The 17598-nt window shown below is 43.3% G+C and overlaps 2 protein-coding genes and 2 long non-coding RNA genes across 23 annotated transcripts; 2 read left to right on the top strand and 2 right to left on the bottom strand.

Annotated features, from left to right (window-relative positions):
* Positions 2100–2912, bottom strand: LOC104778663. The gene has a single exon (XM_010503113.1). The coding sequence runs from the start codon at positions 2910–2912 to the stop codon at positions 2100–2102; it is 813 nt and encodes a 270-aa protein (XP_010501415.1).
* Positions 4255–5613, bottom strand: LOC104778664. The gene has a single exon (XM_010503114.1). It carries the CDS (start codon positions 5611–5613, stop codon positions 4255–4257), a length of 1359 nt encoding a protein of 452 aa, XP_010501416.1.
* On the top strand, positions 7316–17522 carry LOC104769159. 20 transcript variants are annotated; one of them, XR_002037452.1, is made up of 35 exons: positions 7316–7627; positions 7772–7848; positions 7977–8097; positions 8205–8356; positions 8457–8553; positions 8700–8843; positions 8952–9050; positions 9164–9190; positions 9314–9374; positions 9483–9558; positions 9669–9738; positions 9826–9882; positions 9996–10072; positions 10177–10252; positions 10339–10411; positions 10527–10574; positions 10679–10756; positions 10843–10909; positions 11023–11185; positions 11324–11411; positions 11506–11567; positions 11770–11814; positions 11933–12004; positions 12085–12138; positions 12235–12339; positions 12552–12651; positions 12780–12877; positions 13347–13448; positions 13526–13623; positions 13722–13783; positions 13895–13959; positions 14048–14137; positions 14224–14299; positions 14389–14427; positions 14529–14658. It is a non-coding gene; the product is annotated as an uncharacterized LOC104769159 (long non-coding RNA). The 20 variants fall into 20 exon arrangements; XR_002037453.1 differs by having other exon boundaries at positions 9314–9370; positions 9826–9886; XR_002037451.1 differs by having other exon boundaries at positions 9314–9370; positions 10843–10914.
* Positions 15155–15572, top strand: LOC104769232. The gene is made up of 3 exons (XR_764350.1): positions 15155–15185; positions 15315–15374; positions 15481–15572. It is a non-coding gene; the product is annotated as an uncharacterized LOC104769232 (long non-coding RNA).

The following is a 17598-nucleotide window of genomic DNA, read 5'->3' on the forward strand; positions in this document are numbered from 1 at the left end:
ATCGGTCTGTCGGGACGATACCATCGGAGATATAAAGTTTGATCTCAAGTTGCCAATCCTCCGGAGGTTTGGCGACGTCCGTCATATCTTCTATTGGCTCATCGACTTCCATCGGGACTGAGTCATCGTTGATGACGGCAATCTGGCTGTCCGGATCAATGCTGGGAGCATCGATGCATTCAATTGGAATGGTACATCATAACTCGGGGTCGGAGCGGTTTACCAGGGCTGCGAGGGCGTCGACTGATGCATTCTCGTTCCGTGGGACCTTTGTCAGAGAAAAAGATGCAAATTCTCCGGATAACGTGTGGACCAACTGTCGATATGCTCCCATTCGCTTGTTTTTGGCGTCGAACTCTCCGCTGAATTGGCTGACTACGAGTTGGGAGTAGAAGAAGACCTGCAGGTGTTTGACTCCAAGTCCCCGGGCTAAACGGAGTCCTGCGAGAACGGCCTCGTATTCGGTTTCGTTGTTCGACGCTTTGAAGTTGAGCTTCAGTGCCTGCTCAAGGATTTCATCGGTGGGGGATCGGAGGATGAGTCCCACCCCAGAGCCGTGACTCGTTGACGAACCGTCGACGAACATTTTCTATTGCTCCACCGCGGGGGTGGGGTCGTCGAGCTCGGGCGATAGTTCGGTGATGAAGTCAACCAGAACTTGCGACTTCAGACTTGGTCGAAAACGGTACTCGATATCGTACTCGCTAAGTTCGACTGCCCACTTCGCCATGCGTCCGGATTAGAGAGGGCTATGGAGGACGGTTCGGAGTGGTTGGTCAGTAAGCACGATGATAGAGTGCGACTGAAAATAGGAGCGTAGTTTCCGTGCTGCGATGATCACCCCAAGGGCCAGTTTTTCCAGCGTGGGGTATCGTGATTCCGCGTCGTTAAGTGCTTTGCTCGTATAGAAGATGGGCTTTTGATCTCCGCTGACTGCCGAACTTGAAACCGAGACGTAGAGGTACATCGCCTCGCCGTCTTCCAGTTTGACTAACACTGGATGGCAAGTCAGATACACCTTTAGCTGACGAAAGGCAACCTCGCATTCCTCGTCCCAATGAAAATCTTTATTTCCGCGACGCAATTGGTAAAAGGGGAGGCACTTGTCCGTCGATCGGGCGATGAAACGATTCAGAGCGGCGATCCGGCCAGTCAGGCGTTGTACTTCTCGCTTGTTGGTCGGTGACGATAGTCCCAGGATGGCTTCAATCTGTTTAGGATTCGCCTCTATTCCCCGTTCAGTGACGATGTACCCCAAGAATTCTCCGGAGGTTACTCCGAACGTACATTTCGTTGGGTTTAATTTCATTTGGAATTGATCCAAGATGTCAAAACACTCCGTCAGATGTTGGACGTGTTGTTCTGCGATCAAAGACTTGACCAGCATATCGTCTATATAGACCTCCATAGTTTTGCCGAGCAGATCTGCGAACATCATGTTTACCAATCGCTGGTAGGTTGCTCCGGCGTTTTTCAATCCGAACGGCATCACCTTCCGTTTTCTCGCGGTCGGCCGGACCCCTGGCGATCTGGTTGTACCCTGAGAATGCATCCATAAATGAAAGCAATTGGTTGCCGGCCGTAGCTTTGACGAGACGGTCTATGTACGGCAGAGGGAAGCTGTCCTTAGGACATGCTTTGTTGAGATCGGTGAAGTCCACGCAGACTCTCCAGTTGCCGTTTTTCTTTTTGACCACCACCGGGTTAGCCAACCAATCAGGGTACTGGACTTCCACTATTTGATCTGCCTTGAGTAGTCGTTCGACTTCGTCTTGGACCGCCTTGGCTCGATCCGGGCCCAAACGCCTGCGTTTCTGTTTGACCGGCTTGAATGTGGGGTCGATGTTGAGCCTATGGCACATGATTTCGGGGCTTATCCCGACCATATCTTTTGTTGACCAGACGAATGTGGAAGCTCGAGACTGCAGAAAAGCGATCAGCTTTGTCTTTATGCGTTCGTCGAGTTCGGACCCGATGCCGACAGTTCGCGAGGGGTCGGAGGGGTCTATATTAGCATGTATGATTCGACACTCCGGAGACTTGAGGCGATCCCGCTCCGGCTTGTGGGGACCGGTAAGATGGTCCCCGCTCTGTAATTGCTATGCGTTCTCCGCCGTTCTCTGCTTTTTTTCGATAACAGAGCACACTCGGGCTATCCTTTGGTCGCCATAAAGTGTGCAAATTCCTGTGGTGGTCGGGAATTTGAGGCAGAGGTGATAGGTCGATGGTACGGCCTGCATCGAATATATCCACGGTACCCCCAAAATGGCGTTGTAGATCGGAGGTGCATCAATGACTGCGAACTTAGTCTTCCGGGTCACTCCGCCAGCTCGTACTTGTAGTTTTACGTCGCCCATTGACATCTTAGCGACCCCATCATAGCCCGTCAGCGTTCGAGTTTCGGGTTTCAGTTGGTCTGGTGTGACGCCCATTTTTTCTAACGTTTGCCAGCATAGTACGTTGACGGTGCTCCCGGTGTCGATCAGGACTCGTTCGACGTTGAAGTCGCCCATTGTGACCTCGATAACCAAAGGGTCCGAATGGGGATGTTGGATTCCTTTAGCATCCTCCGAAGTGAATGATATCGGGTCCGAACAGAGTGAAGGTTCGCTCGGAGCTGTTCGAAGGGTGCAAACTTGTCGTGCTCTCTTCTTTAATGCGCGGACGGAGTCTGCGCAGTCCTCCGGTGGGCCAAGTATCATGGTTATTCGTCCTCGGGGAGGGGAATTGGCCCGCTTCGGGTTTTGCCCCCTCTGCCGCTTGGGAGGGCCGAGCAGTTCGTGTGCTTGGGGCGTCTCCTCTTGGAGGTTCACGAATGCTTGGTTGACCGGCTGTTGGACTGCGTTAGGTGGTGCGTTGTAGCCTCGTCCGCCACCCGCACCGCAGCCTCCATTAGATCGTCCGCTNGCCATGCGTCCGGATTAGAGAGGGCTATGGAGGACGGTTCGGAGTGGTTGGTCAGTAAGCACGATGATAGAGTGCGACTGAAAATAGGAGCGTAGTTTCCGTGCTGCGATGATCACCCCAAGGGCCAGTTTTTCCAGCGTGGGGTATCGTGATTCCGCGTCGTTAAGTGCTTTGCTCGTATAGAAGATGGGCTTTTGATCTCCGCTGACTGCCGAACTTGAAACCGAGACGTAGAGGTACATCGCCTCGCCGTCTTCCAGTTTGACTAACACTGGATGGCAAGTCAGATACACCTTTAGCTGACGAAAGGCAACCTCGCATTCCTCGTCCCAATGAAAATCTTTATTTCCGCGACGCAATTGGTAAAAGGGGAGGCACTTGTCCGTCGATCGGGCGATGAAACGATTCAGAGCGGCGATCCGGCCAGTCAGGCGTTGTACTTCTCGCTTGTTGGTCGGTGACGATAGTCCCAGGATGGCTTCAATCTGTTTAGTATTCGCCTCTATTCCCCGTTCAGTGACGATGTACCCCAAGAATTCTCCGGAGGTTACTCCGAACGTACATTTTGTTGGGTTTAATTTCATTTGGAATTTATGTTGGACGTGCTGTTCTGCGATCAAAGACTTGACCAGCATATCGTCTATATAGACCTCCATAGTTTTGCCGAGCAGATCTGCGAACATCATGTTTACCAATCGCTGGTAGGTTGCTCCGGTGTTTTTCAATCCGAACGGCATCACCTTCCGTTTTCTCGCGGTCGGCCGGACCCCTGGCGATCTGGTTGTACCCTGAGAATGCATCCATAAATGAAAGCAATTGGTTGCCGGCCGTAGCTTTGACGAGACGGTCTATGTGCGGCAGAAGGAAGCTGTCCTTAGGACATGCTTTGTTGAGATCGGTGAAGTCCACGCAGACTCTCCACTTGCCGTTTTTCTTTTTGACCACCACCAGGTTAGCCAACCAATCAGGGTACTGGACTTCCACTATTTGATCTGCCTTGAGTAGTCGTTCGACTTCGTCTTGGACCGCCTTGGCTCGATCCGGGCCCAAACGCCTGCGTTTCTGTCTGACCGGCTTGAATGTGGGATCGATGTTGAGCCTATGGCACATGACTTTGGGGCTTATCCCGACCATATCTTTTGTTGACCAGGCGAATGTGGAAGCTTGAGATTGCAGAAAAGCGATCAGCTTTGTCTTTATGAGTTCGTCGAGTTCGGACCCGATGCCGACGGTCCGCGAGGGGTCGAAGGGGTCTATATTTGCCTGTATGATTCGACACTCCGGAGACTTGAGGCGATCCCGCTCCGGCTTGTGGGGACCGGTAAGATGGTCCCCGCTCTGTAATTGCTATGCGTTCTCCGCCGTCCTCTGCTTTTTTTCGATAACAGAGCACACTCGGGCTACCCTTTGGTCGCCATAAAGTGTCCAAATTCCTGTGGTGGTCGGGAATTTGAGGCAGAGGTGATAGGTCGATGGCACGACCTGCATCGAATATATCCATGGTACCCCTAAAATGGCGTTGTAGATCGGAGGTGCATCAATGACTGCGAACTTAGTCTTCCGGGTCACTCCGCCAGCTCGTACTTGTAGCTTTACGTCGCCCATTGACATCTTAGCGACCCCATCATAGCCCGTCAGCGTTCGAGTTTCGGGTTTCAGTTGGTCTGGTGTGACGCCCATTTTTTCTAACGTTTGCCAGCATAGTACGTTGACGGTGCTCCCGGTGTCGATCAGGACTCGTTCGACGTTGAAATCGCCCATTGTGACCTCGATAACCAAATGGTCCGAATGGGGATGTTGGATTCCTTTAGCATCCTTCAAAGTGAATGATATCGGGTCCGAACAGAGTGAAGGTTCGCTCGGAGCTGTTCGAAGGGTGCAAACTTGTCGTGCCCTCTTCTTTAACGCGCGGACGGAGTCTGCGCAGTCCTCCGGTGGGCCAAGTATCATGGTTATTCGTCCTCGGGGAGGGGAATTGGCCCGCTCTGGGTTTTGCCCCCTCTGCCGCTTGGGAGGGCCGGGCAGTTCGTATGCTTGGGGCGCCTCCTCTTGGAGGTTCACGAACGCTTGGTTGACCGGCTGTTGGACTGCGTTAGGTGGTGCGTTGTAGCCTCGTCCGCCACCCGCACCGCAGCCTCCATTAGATCGTCCGCTACGCCATCCCCCACGGCGACCTCTGCCTCCGCGAACGCTTTTTGGCTGAAAGACAGTTTCGACTTCGCCAGAGAGATACTTCCCGTACAAATAATTCTTCAGGTGGACGCACTCATGTGAGGAGTGACCGGGGGTCATGTGAAAGTCGCAGTAAAGTTCCTTCGGGTCAGACGGCTGCTTGTCTTGTTCTTCCGCCCTGGAGACTGCGTGGATGATGCCCTTTTTTCGATCCTGAGGTTTGTGGTGCTTGCGGGGTTCGTGATGTTCCACCCAGTTTTTAGCCTTGGGGGGATGCGACGATTGTTCGTCGTGAGTTTTCGCGGCTATTTGGGCCTCTTCCTCCTCATCGAGCGCGAATCTGGAAGCTCGATGCAGTGTGTCATCAAGGTCCTTGGGTTCCCGGATATTGAGGTCCTTTCGTAATGGTGATCCAGGGATCAGGCCCTTCCTGAAGGCTGCCATTGCAGCATCCTCCGGGACGTTCACCTTTGTTAGCTTCTCCTTGAATCTGTTCAAGAAACTGGCGATGGGCTCTCCTCGTTCTTGGGCCATCTCCCAGAGATCCGAACTTGTCACGCCTCGTTCGATGAGGATTCGGTAATTCTTGAGGAAAGCCTTGGACAACTGGTCGAAGTTGTCGATTGAGTTCGGCTCGAGCCTTGTGAACCATACCAAGGCAGGGCCGGAAAGGCATCGACGAATAGCTGACAGCAACCGGCGTCCCTCTGTTCGTCGGTGAATCGTGCTTTGGACATGGTTGCCATGAAGGACGTCATCAACTGGACCGGATCTTTGTCTCCCTGGTAGATTGGAAGCTTCAGCTTGACGTTCGGTACGGCAGCTCGCGTTATCTGTTGAGTGAAGGGCGACTGCCGAGTCACCTTGACAATTCTATCAATCTCCGGAGCTGTGCTGATAGCCCGATGGAGGAGTGTGTTCATGCCGCTAATCTGCGACTTGATTTCTTCGAGTTCGAAGCAAGGTCTGGGGTTTGTGAGGCGGGCGACCGGGGCGCCCGAGCTCTCGTGTATCCGCGAATTCGGATTCGTCGGTCGAATACTCGACGTGGTGTGAGGGGGAGGATTCCTCCTCTCGTATTGTGCGTCCGAAAAGTCGAGACGACGAGTGAGACCGCCCAAGTTTGGTGATTGTCCGGCAGAGACTTGCGATGGGGTTGTCTGGGTTACTACGGCGTCGACCCTGCGATTGGTATCGGAAATCATCTGGTAAATCTCTTTCGTCCTGGAGCCGAACAAGATCTTGAAGTCCTCCATGGAGATGACCTGCGGGTTCTGGACCGCCGGTGTGGCATGAACAGGGAGGTTCCCGTTCTGTGCGTCGAGCTGCTGCTCCGTGACGCGCGCATCCTCCTCGTTACGGTGTTGTTCATCGGTGAGCTCTGTGTCGAGGTTGACTAGCTCTACTTGAGTTCGCCCCGCTTCCTGGCTGGTCTCCCCTTCGGATCTGATCCCGATTGGGAGTTCGGTGGAGGTTTCGGCCTGGTTTGTCGTTGCGTTGACGCGCTGACGAGAGTACACGGCGATGGCCGGCCTGGTCGAAACGCCACCTCGTGTTGCGACGTTATCCTAAGTGGATGCGATACCTGTGAGATCGAGCATGCTGGAGGTTGTGCAGTTTGCTTCGGGATCTCGTTGATGATGGAAGACATTATTGTAGGGCTAGAGAGTAAGTTTTCTAGAGACGATTTGCGTCCCCACAGACGACGCCAATTGTAGAAACTAGGTTTCCACAATGAATTTGTTTAAGGAGGGAAACAAATTCAATAGAGTTATCTCTCTAGAAAATAGATCTAAGCCCTCAGATTGAAAGTAAAGAAGTAGAACTCAAAGGAATTAGGGTTTATTGCTCTGAACAAGAGGAGAACTCGATTATTGTATTTTATTCTGGATGCCTTAGAATGGAGAAGTCTCTCCTTCTTTATACATGTTCTAAGATTACAATATATTAACTTTCCTTATCGGACGAAGTGAGATATGGAAAACTGCTTCATTGCTTCAGTCGGCCGCCGTGCCAAAGTGGAAGTCGACTTCTTCTTCTTCAAGGCTACACTTTGGCCGAACTGACTTCTTGTTGACCTAATCGAGCCCTTAACCGGTTTTCCGGTTAACTAATCAATTAGTATTTCTGATTTAGCTCGGTATGTCGGGGGTGCTGAATCCCGCACCAATAGTGATGGATCGTTTTTTATGTCTTTTCCGTGGCTACATCATCTTCAGGAGGTAGTGTTCTTCCTCTTAAGGCTTCTCTTTCTCGTTGTTTTTCTTTTTTTGGAAACGAATTATTCGCTTTGGATTCTGAATTGCTCTGTCTTCTAGGGTTCGATTTTTTTTTTTAAAAAAAAAAAATCAGATTGTAGAATTAGGGAAGAGACTTTCTTAAATTACTTAACAATAAATTTCACACTGGCGTGCTTGTTTCTTTGTTTATTTACTTACACACGTTTCTTCGTTTGTCTTCTTCGCAGGTGTTTTTTGTTTGGAAGCGTATGATTTATGATCCAGTTAATGGCCTTTCGACTCTGAAATCTCAACTTGTAATTCTAGGGGTTTGATTTCTAAATTTGTTTTGCTTTTTTTTTTTTTAACTTCTCGTCACGTTGATCCTGAACTTAGTATTAGCTTCTGAATTTTTTTCACTTTTATATTCCATATCTGTTAATTCACTTCTCCTTCTTTTAATATGGTTTCAGATTGTGGTGGAGGGTGACACTCTATGATCGATTGGTGATTGAGGAAAAAGGGAGGCTACTAAAATCTATCGGTGATGGTTTGTTTGATTCATCCTTTGTCACTCTCTCGTTTTCTCTGTGTTGTTTTGGTCCCTTTTATTTTTCCCCCCACTTCTTATTTACTAACACGAATTTTTATATTTTTGATCTTCTTTGTTTTGAACAGCTTCTGTCAATAATGTCACAACAATGGTTCTGCCGGAGGGTTTTGGAATTACTCCTCAACATCTTGTCATAATGTCAAACGATCATAGCAGTGGCTCCCTGCACCGATATGGAGTCGATAAGTTTGCACTCATGAGACTTGCTTAAATATATGTTTGGTTTAGTTTTTATCACTTGTCTCTAGTTAACTTGGTCTGCATGTTTTCTTTTTCTTTTTTTGTTGCATCAGCCTCAAGGATTCTCATATTTGCTCAAGACTACCAGAGAAAGGTATCACTGGACATAAATGATCACTTTCTAAAAGCGCAATCCAGATTGTGGAGGATAATACTATGATCAATTGGTGATTGAGGAGGAGGCTACTAAGATATTCCTGTGATGGTTTGATTCATCTTTTTCACTCGTTTCCTCTGTTGGATTTTTATTTCATTTTATTGCTCTCTCTAATCAGTGATATCTTCTCTCTCTCTCATTGATGCAGGTATTCTTTTGGAGTTACTCCTCAACAGCTTGTCAAAGGATCACAACAATGCTTCTATCAGGAGTTAAAAAAACCAACAAGCAGCAATATGGGCGGGGTAAGTTTGCAGTCATGTGACATGCTTATCTCTGCTTATTTCTATTACTTTGTCTCTTGTTTATTGGTGATTTTTTCACATTTCATATGAGAATTTTTTTGATAATGATTCTTTAGTGTTGTTCTGATGCTATTTCTCCTCTGCAGCTTCTGTCAGTGACTACAAACAGCCTCTCAAAACTTGAATGATAAAAAGAGAAACATACATCTGGAGGTATAGATTTGCACCACTGTAATTTATGGATGTTGTCAAAGGATCACAACAATTTTTCCCTCAGCAATATGGATGGGGTAATTTTTGCAGTCATGAGGCGTGCTTATTGTATATGTCTGGTTATTTCTTTATCTCTTGTCTCTTGCTAACTTTGCTATACATGTTTTTTTTTTTTGTTGCATCAGCCTCAAGGATTGTCATATTTGCTCAGGACTACCAGAAAAAGGCATTGGTGGAGATGATGATGATGACTTGCTAAAGCGCAAGACCATTTATGGTTTCTGGTATAAAGATTTGTTCTGTTTTGCTTAGGTTTTCCCTGCTCACTTTCTCATATAGCGTGTTGGTTTTTTTTCTTTGTTTATTTACTTACACGTTTCTTCTATCTTCTTCGCAGGTGTTTTTGGAAGCGTGTTATAATCCAGTTATGGCTTTCGACTCTGAATTCTCATCTTCTAGAGTTTGATTTCTAAATTGGTTTTGGCTTCTACGTTGACCTAAACTTAGTATTTGCTTCTGAATTTTTTTCCTCCTTTTATTGTTTCAGATTGTAGAGGAGGATACTATGATCGATTGGTGATTGAGGAAGAGGCTGCTAAAATCTGTCGGTGATCGGTTCTCACTCTCGTTTTCTCTGTTTAATTTTTGTCCTTTTTACCCACTTCTTATTTACTAACACGACTTTTTATTTTTGGTATTCTTTGTTTTTTTCTCAGGAGCTGGTGAAAAACCAACAGCTTGGCATAATGTGAAAGGATCGCAACAATTGTTCCCTGCAGCAATATGGAGGGGGTAAGTTTGCAGTTATATGAGAAGTGCTTATTATATATGTCTGCTTATTTTTTTATCTCGTCTCTAGTTAACTTTGGTATGCATGTTTTTTGGTTGCATCAACCTCAAAGATTGTCAAATACGCTCTAGACTAGCTTGTCATAATGTCACAACAATGGTTCCCTGCAGCAATATGGAGGGGTAAGTTTGCCTAAACTTAGTATTCGCTTCTGATTATTTTAGTTTTATATTCCATGTTATTCACTTCTCCTTCTTTTATTGTTACAGATTGTGGAGGATAACACTATGATCGATTGGTGATTGAGGAGGAGGCTACTAAAATCTGTCGGTGATCGTTTGATTCATCCTTGTCACTCTCGTTTTCTCTGTTTGATTTTTGTCCTTGTTTCCCCATTTCATATGTACTAACACGACTTTTGGTCTTCTTTTACTCTCAGGAGGTGGTGCAAAAACCAACAACATGTCATAATGTGAAAGGATCACAACAATTGTTCCCTGCAGCAGTATGGAGGAGGTAAGTTTGCAGTTATATGAGGTGTGCTTATTATATATGTCTGCTTATTTCTTTATTTTTTTTCTCTAGTTAACTTTGGTATGCATGATTTTTTGTTGCATCAGCTTCAAGGATTGTCAAGTACGCTGTAGACTAGCTTCTCAATGTCACAACAATGGTTCCCTGCAGCAATATGGAGGGGTAAGTTTGCCTGAACTTAGTATTCGCTTCTGAACTTTTCACTTTATATTCCATGTTATTCACTTCTCCTTCTTTTATTGTTTCAGATTGTGGAAGAGGAGGAGGATACTATGATCGATTGGTGATTGAAGAAGAGGCTGCTAAAATCTGTCACTGATGGTTTGATTCATTCTTGTCACTATCGTTTTCTCTGTTTGAATTTTGGCCTTTCTCCCCCACTTCTTATTTACTAATACGAATTTTATATTTTTGGTCTTCTTTGTTTTTCTCTCAGGTGGTGGTGCCAAAACCAACAATTGTTCCCTGCAGCAATAAGGAGGGGGTAAGTTGGTAGTTATATGAGACGTGCTTAGTATGTATGTCTGCTTATTTCTTTATCTCTTGTCTCTATTTAACTTTGGTATGCATGTTTTTTTGTTGCATCAGCCTCAAGGATTGTCAAATACGCTCTAGACTAGCTTGTCATAATGTCTCAACAATTGTTCCCTGCAGCAATACAGAGAAGTAAGTTTGCCTGAACTTAGTATTCGCTTCTGAATTTTCACTTTTATATTCCATGTTATTCACTTTTCCTTCTTTTATTGTTTCAGATTGTGGAGGATAGTGCTATGATTGATTGGTGATTGAGGAGGAGGCTGCTAAAATCTGTCGGTGATGGTTTGGTTCATCCTTGTCACTCTCGTTTCCTCTGTTTTATTTTTGTCCTTTTCCCCCACTTCTTATTTACTAACACGAATCTATATTTTTGGTCTTCTTTGTTTGTCTCTCAGAAGAGTATATTATTTAATCATTACAACTGTTGATGCTAGTAAGGTAAAATGTCTTGGGTGGACCAGAACGTGATGGAAGTGTTACAATAGTTGATGCAGTTTCACCTCCTAGAGGAGACTTTTCAGATCCTGTCACCTCTGCAACCCTTTTAGTATTGTGCAGGTAATTATGTCTTTCATGGTTGCTTCCCTATCTTCCATTGTACATGTACTCGATTGAGATAAATCAGATTGTGTGTTGTTTTAGAACTATCGCAGACTCGTATTTTAGCACCGTTTATGTTTGCCTTTTCTTCTACAGGTCTTCTGGGGTTTGGACAAAAAGCTATCCCAGAAAAAACATTTTCCCTCTATTAATTGGTTGATTTCCTACTCAAAAGTATTCAACGGTATGCTTACATATTCTCAGTTTAAACATGTCTTGGTTTACTATCTCGAATTCTTGTATATAAAATTGGCTTCTTTTTTTTTCCTTTTCTTCAGGCATTGGGATCTTTCTGTGAGAGTTGTTGCAGAGGGAAGACGATCTTAATGAAATTGTCCAGGTACGTGTAACTTATCCTTGTATTGGTATCAATGTCGTGACTAATGACCTCTTGTCTCAGGGATATACATTTTAAGGTTTTGAACGATAATCTTGGCATCTAAACTTGACTTCAGTTAAAGAATAAAATCAGTCTTAACACATAATTCTTTCTGAAAGGAATTTATTTGACCTACACATTGTGTTTTGCATGCACCTTGTAGGAAATGATGTGCTAGCAGAAGGTGACAAAATCATCTTCGAAACAGGTTACTAACTGGTCTCTTTCCCCTTTTTCCTATGTATCTATCATGCTGCACCTATTTCTAGTGTTTGATCATATTCTTATGTTCATTTGATCTTTACCTCTTGGATCTGTTATTTTAGATTGTGGAGGATACTTTGCTCGGTCGGTGATGGTTCTGATGGACTGTTGTCTTCTCTGCGCTATATCTTCAGGTAGTGTTCTTCCTCTTAACCGATTTTTTTTCTTTCCTTCTATATAAGTGAAATTAAATACCTATGTCTCTTTGATGCAGACCGTCCAGGCTATGGGATTAATGTGTGGGAGGGTTCGAAGAGAGAAACATCAGGTTACTAACTGGTGTCTTGCCCTATATCTCTGTTGGTTTCTCATGTTACATCATACTTGTGATGGTGCGTTTTTGCTATGTTTTTGAAATTTGCAGGTTAACAGTAATGTCCCTGATCTTCCTAGTGAGCTAGCATCTACGTTTCAAGCCTAATACCCTGTTGTTTGTTATATTCAAGGTTCTACAAGAGATAAGCATCAGGTAACTATCTGGTCTCTTGCCCTATATCTCTGTTGGTTTCTCATGTTACATCATGCTTATGATGGTGGGTTTTTTTTTTCTCTGTGAAGTGCTCCCTTCTTTACCTCTGTTCTATTTCTCAAATGACTTCCATGTTACAACCACAATTACCTCTGTTCTGTGTCTTATTGTGTTTTCCAGATTCTTTGATGCGTTTTATTGTGTGTTTCCAGATTCTATTGCCTGGATAGGTTTTGGTAATTATTTTTCCGCCCAAGAGGAGGGTGACCAAGCCATGGCTGCCTATCTCGCTCCCGCTAGGCTATTGTCAGGGTAATCATCATGTTACTCTTGTTATCTTTAAAGCTAAAATCTGTAACCTTGTGTCCAAAATGATACATACTTAGCCCTAAAGCATTGTAGAAGTCGTCTGATAACGTCGACAAAATGTGTTTTTGCAGGTTGAATCTTGATATTATCTTGTTCTAGGTGTCATTTGCCAACTTTTTACACTGGAATGGAGTATATGCGAACTCACAGCTACAAGCTGGCCGAACAGGTAACAAGTTAAACTATGTTGTTGCATACCATATGAAATAATGCGTTCCTCTTCTGAATCTTCACTTCTCCTATGGTTTTGATTTCTAAATCTTATTTTTACTTGTCTCTTCTTCTGTTGTTAGTAGCTTGTGGTTGATGGTGCCTATGATTGGTCGCTGGTTTGCTCTCTCTTTTTTTAATGAACTTTTGTCGCTCAATTCCTCCTCTGCTTCGTTATAGCTGCTTCTTAATTTCCACTTTGGGTTTCTAAATTGAATTTACAATGTTACTTAATTGTCGTGTTTTGTTTTGTTGATTTAAATTTGTGGACTATGCTCTGATTGATCGGTGATGACTTTGATTGATCATTGTCACCCTAATTCATGTTATTCTTCTATTCTAGGGTTTGCTTTCTAAATTGCATCGGTGCTTTTTCTTTCTTTAATATATATGTTCATTCGATTTTACTTGTCCTTCTGTTATTTCAGGTTTTGGATGAATCAGTGATGGCTTTGATGAAGACTCTTCTCCTTGGCTACATCTTCAGCTAGTGTTCTTCCGCTTCTACTTGCTTGTTTTTCTTTGCTAGGGTTTGGTTTCTAAATTGCATCGGTTGCTTTATATATGTTCATGCTAATTACTTGTCTCTTCCCTTATGTTGTTTCAGGTTTTGGATGATGCCTTTTATCGATCAGTTATGGCTCTAAATGAACACTCCTTTTCTCTGTGCTAACATCTTCTCCATGATACGTCTTCAGGCCACAGGTTCCTTGTTCTTAAACGCGTCTCAATTTGCTTATGAATATTCACTTTGGTTCTCTGTTTTTCCTTCTTCTCATTACTTGTCCTTTTTGTTATTTCAGGTTTTGGATGATGCTTTTACCAGTCAGTGATCATCCTCCGGCGTTCTCATGGGTTCCTTGCTGTAAACACATATCTTTTATTTGTTTCGGAATTTTCACTTTGGTTCTGTGGTTTTTTTTCTTTTTCTAATTAATTACATGTTAATATTTACTTGTCGCTTTTGTTATTTCAGGGTTTGGATGATGCTTTTATCACTCAGTGATGGCTTTCACTGATCGTCCTCAAGCGTTCTCATGGGTTCCTTGCTCTAAACACACCTCTTTTATTTGTTTCTGAATATTCACTTTGGTAATTTTTCTTCTAATTACATGTTAATATTTTTCAGGTTAAACTATGGCTTGGAGACAACGCAGCAGATCACTACTACTATGTTCGCTCTCCGTTCCTATTTTGCAGAATGCCAACTGTTACTAAGGTTTGTTCAATTTTGACACCCACAAACTTTTGTACTTGAATGATTCTCACATTGGTTACAAAGATTTTGATCATTTTTTTATACAGATCCCAAATCATGAGAGGCTATAAAGATTTCTCTTGAGCTCCAGAAGCTTCTTATCGACAACAGTCTTCCTAATATGTATGCCACAACAGTCTTATCATCGATTCAATTTTACTTACTTTCGATGTTTGTTTGTAAAATAATTCTGCTTTCTTTTGTCTTTGCAGGTCACCGTCTCATTTTGGCAACCAATTATTTGTTTTAAGGTGCAGAGCATACTTCAGATCTTTGATTGAAAACGTTATCTTAAGATATGTCTTATGAATAATGTTTTTTAAGTATTCTGATGTTTGATTTCATTTTGCAGCTTGCTTATGAACCGACGTGGTTATATATGGGGAAGAGTACATTATAGCTTGACGTGGTTATATATGGGAAAGATATGTCCAAACATGTCGAGGTCCCTTTCGACTTTGGACTTGCTCCCCTTACATGAGCACTGGTAACCAAGATTCCCAAGTAAGTGACCAGCTTTTGGTTCCATAAAATCATCTTGTTTTAACATCCTAACTGGTTATCATTTTGTTTCTTCAGGTTTCTACAAAATACCATCTTCCTGCCATTGTGGAGCATCTTGGGAATATAGCATATTTTGGTCATTACTCCTCTTATCTGAGGTCAGCTCCTGAGACATGGCATAAGTTTGATGACGCCCAAGGTAATGTGATATAATTGTTTTATTTGATTTATGAGTTTATATTGTTCTTCACAGTACTGAAGTCCTGATTTTGTTCCTCAGGTGATTGCTGGGCTGAAATTGCTCGTGACAACAAGGTATTAAACACTTGTTTTTGATTCCTGGTTTCATTTCTTGTTCTGCAGTTTTTCTTGATGTTATCTTCCTCAACTCTACTTTCCAGGGACCTCTGATGCCAAGGAAGTCAACTTTACCTTCTAGTATTAAAGCGCATGCGGATTATGTTCACAGCAAGGGCCTTAAGCTCAGGATATACACAAATTCTGGGTAAACTATTATTGCCTATGCCTTTAGAATCATAGTTTAGTGGTTAGGGGAATGAATTTTACACTTTTCCTGGTGTTTTGAACATGAATACACATTGTCCTTCTAATTGTTTTGGTATTTTACGTGCAGCAAAACCATGCCAGGTTCTTTAGGCCATGAGGAGCATGCTGCCATACCGTTGCAGAATGGGTACGTTAGATGTCAATCTTGTTTTCTCTCATTCTTTTTCATCTCATAAGCTGGTGACTGACCTGATTTTCAGACAATACTTGGGCCTCAAATTGATTACTGAAAGTATGACAAGTTGACAACTGCAACAACGATGGATCTAAACAGACTGTCAGGTCTAACTGGTGATAAAGGCCAGAGAGGTGTTGCAGAGGGATGGCGATCTTAATGAAAATTTCCAGGTACGTGTCACTTATTCTTGTATTGGTATCAATGTCGTGACGAATGACCTCTTGTCTCAGCTAATACATTTTTAGGTTTTGAACGATAGTCTTGGTATCTAAATTTGACTTGCATTACAGAAGATAATCAGTCTTAGCACAGCACATATTTCTTTCTAAAAGGACTTTTATTTGACCTGCACATTGTGTTTTGCATGCAGCTTGTAGGAAAAGATGCGCTAGCAGAAGGTGACAAAATCATCTTGGAAACAGCTATAAGCTACTGAGGGAAGACTCCCTTGCTCAAAAAGCGTTTACATCGTACCGTGAGATTTGTTGGCTCCCTTCGTTTTATTTTGGTCTTGATACATGATAGTGTTCCAGACTTCCAGTTTTAGTTAGTACTCCAAATGTTTCTTGTAGACATGTGTGATGGCTCCCTTCGTTTTTTTTGTGGTCTTGATACATTTTACTTACTTTCGATGTTTGTTCGTAACATAACTCTGCTTTGTTTTGTCTTTGCAGGTCTCAGTCTGATTTTGGAAACCAATTATTTGTTAAAGGTGCTTCCTACATCTGATCTTTGATATAAACTTTCTCTTAAGATATGTCTTCTGAATAATGTTTTTAAGTCTTCTGATGATGATTTCAATTTGCAGCTTGCTTATGGACCAACGTCGTTATGTGGAAGAGTACGTACATTAAATCATTACAACTGTTGATGCAGTTGATACGGGTAAATATCTTGGTGGACCAGAACGTGATTGATTTAGCTCTGATACATGATTGTGTTCCACTTTTAGTTTGTACTCCAATTGTTTTTTATGTCTGATGATTCTGTTTTTGGTTTACTATGTTTCTTCATGAAGGTTGGGAGTGCACTTTCGGATCCATATCTCCTCTGCAGCTGCATTAAATGGTTTAGCTGGGCCACTCCATGGTTAGGCTAATCAGGTAACCCCTATTATTTATCTCCTGAATGAATTTTCTATTGTTCGAAACTATAAGTGAGAGTTACGAGAATGGCTCTTATAAACTGCGAAACTATAAGTGAGAGTTACGAGAATGGCTCTTATAAACTGCTAAACTTATGATGTTCATCTAATAATTTTGAAATCTTAGTCTATTTTTTCTTCTTTTCTTTTGCATGGTCTTGTTGTAGGAAGTTTTGCTGTGGAAACAATAAGAGTTTAAAGCAAAGGCCAAAGAGGGAATGGTTAAGAAGGAAACGACGAGAAAAGAAACAAAACGTATTCTTACATGAGATGAGCTCATCAAGATAGCGCAAAATTTCTGGAAAGTCGCTAATTTCCCCACTGGCACCAAGAAGAAAATGGTTACCAATACCCTTCGTTCTCTCAATGTTCTTGTACCTCAAGGTGGATCCATATGAACCTTGTTTGTTTGTATATGACTATGAAACATCGTGCTCTGGTTATAACCCTTCCTTAACAACATCCTCTGTATATATATGCAGCGATCATCCTGATCTCAATCTGTTTTGCGGCTATACCACTCGCATTGAAGGTTCACAACCCGAAACATGGGTATCACTTAGCACTAGTTGTATTAGTAAGTGCTTGTCCTTGTGGGCTTATCCTCTCTACACCAGTAGCCACTTTCTGTGCAGTCACTAAAAGGTAGCCCCACATCAGGACTTTTGATCAAAGGAGCTGATTACCTTGGGACCTTGGCCAAGATCAAGATGGTTGCTTTCGACAAAACCGGAACCATCACCAGAGGCGAGTTTTATCGTCATGGATATCAAGTCACTTTCCACTTTCCAGTGATATAAGCCTGCACAGTTTAATTACGTTATTGGTGACACATCCGTTCTAAACTTTTGTACTCATAACCTTTCATCTTGCCATCATCAGAAAGGATGATGTATCAATCGAGAAACCATGTGATTCATCAAAGAAATGTGAATGATCCTTTTGAACACTTATCTTTCAATATTCTATATGTTATCATCGACCTCAGAGATGCTTGCAAAAGGGTACAAACAATTAAAGTTAAAATTT

This window comes from Camelina sativa, chromosome 3, assembly GCF_000633955.1.
Source record: "Camelina sativa cultivar DH55 chromosome 3, Cs, whole genome shotgun sequence".
NCBI lineage: Eukaryota > Viridiplantae > Streptophyta > Magnoliopsida > Brassicales > Brassicaceae > Camelina > Camelina sativa.

Excerpts from the sequence above, each read along its gene's own strand:
- LOC104778664 (XM_010503114.1), bottom strand. The coding sequence starts at position 5,613 with ATGGCCCAAGAACGAGGAGAGCCCATCGCCAGTTTCTTGAACAGATTC.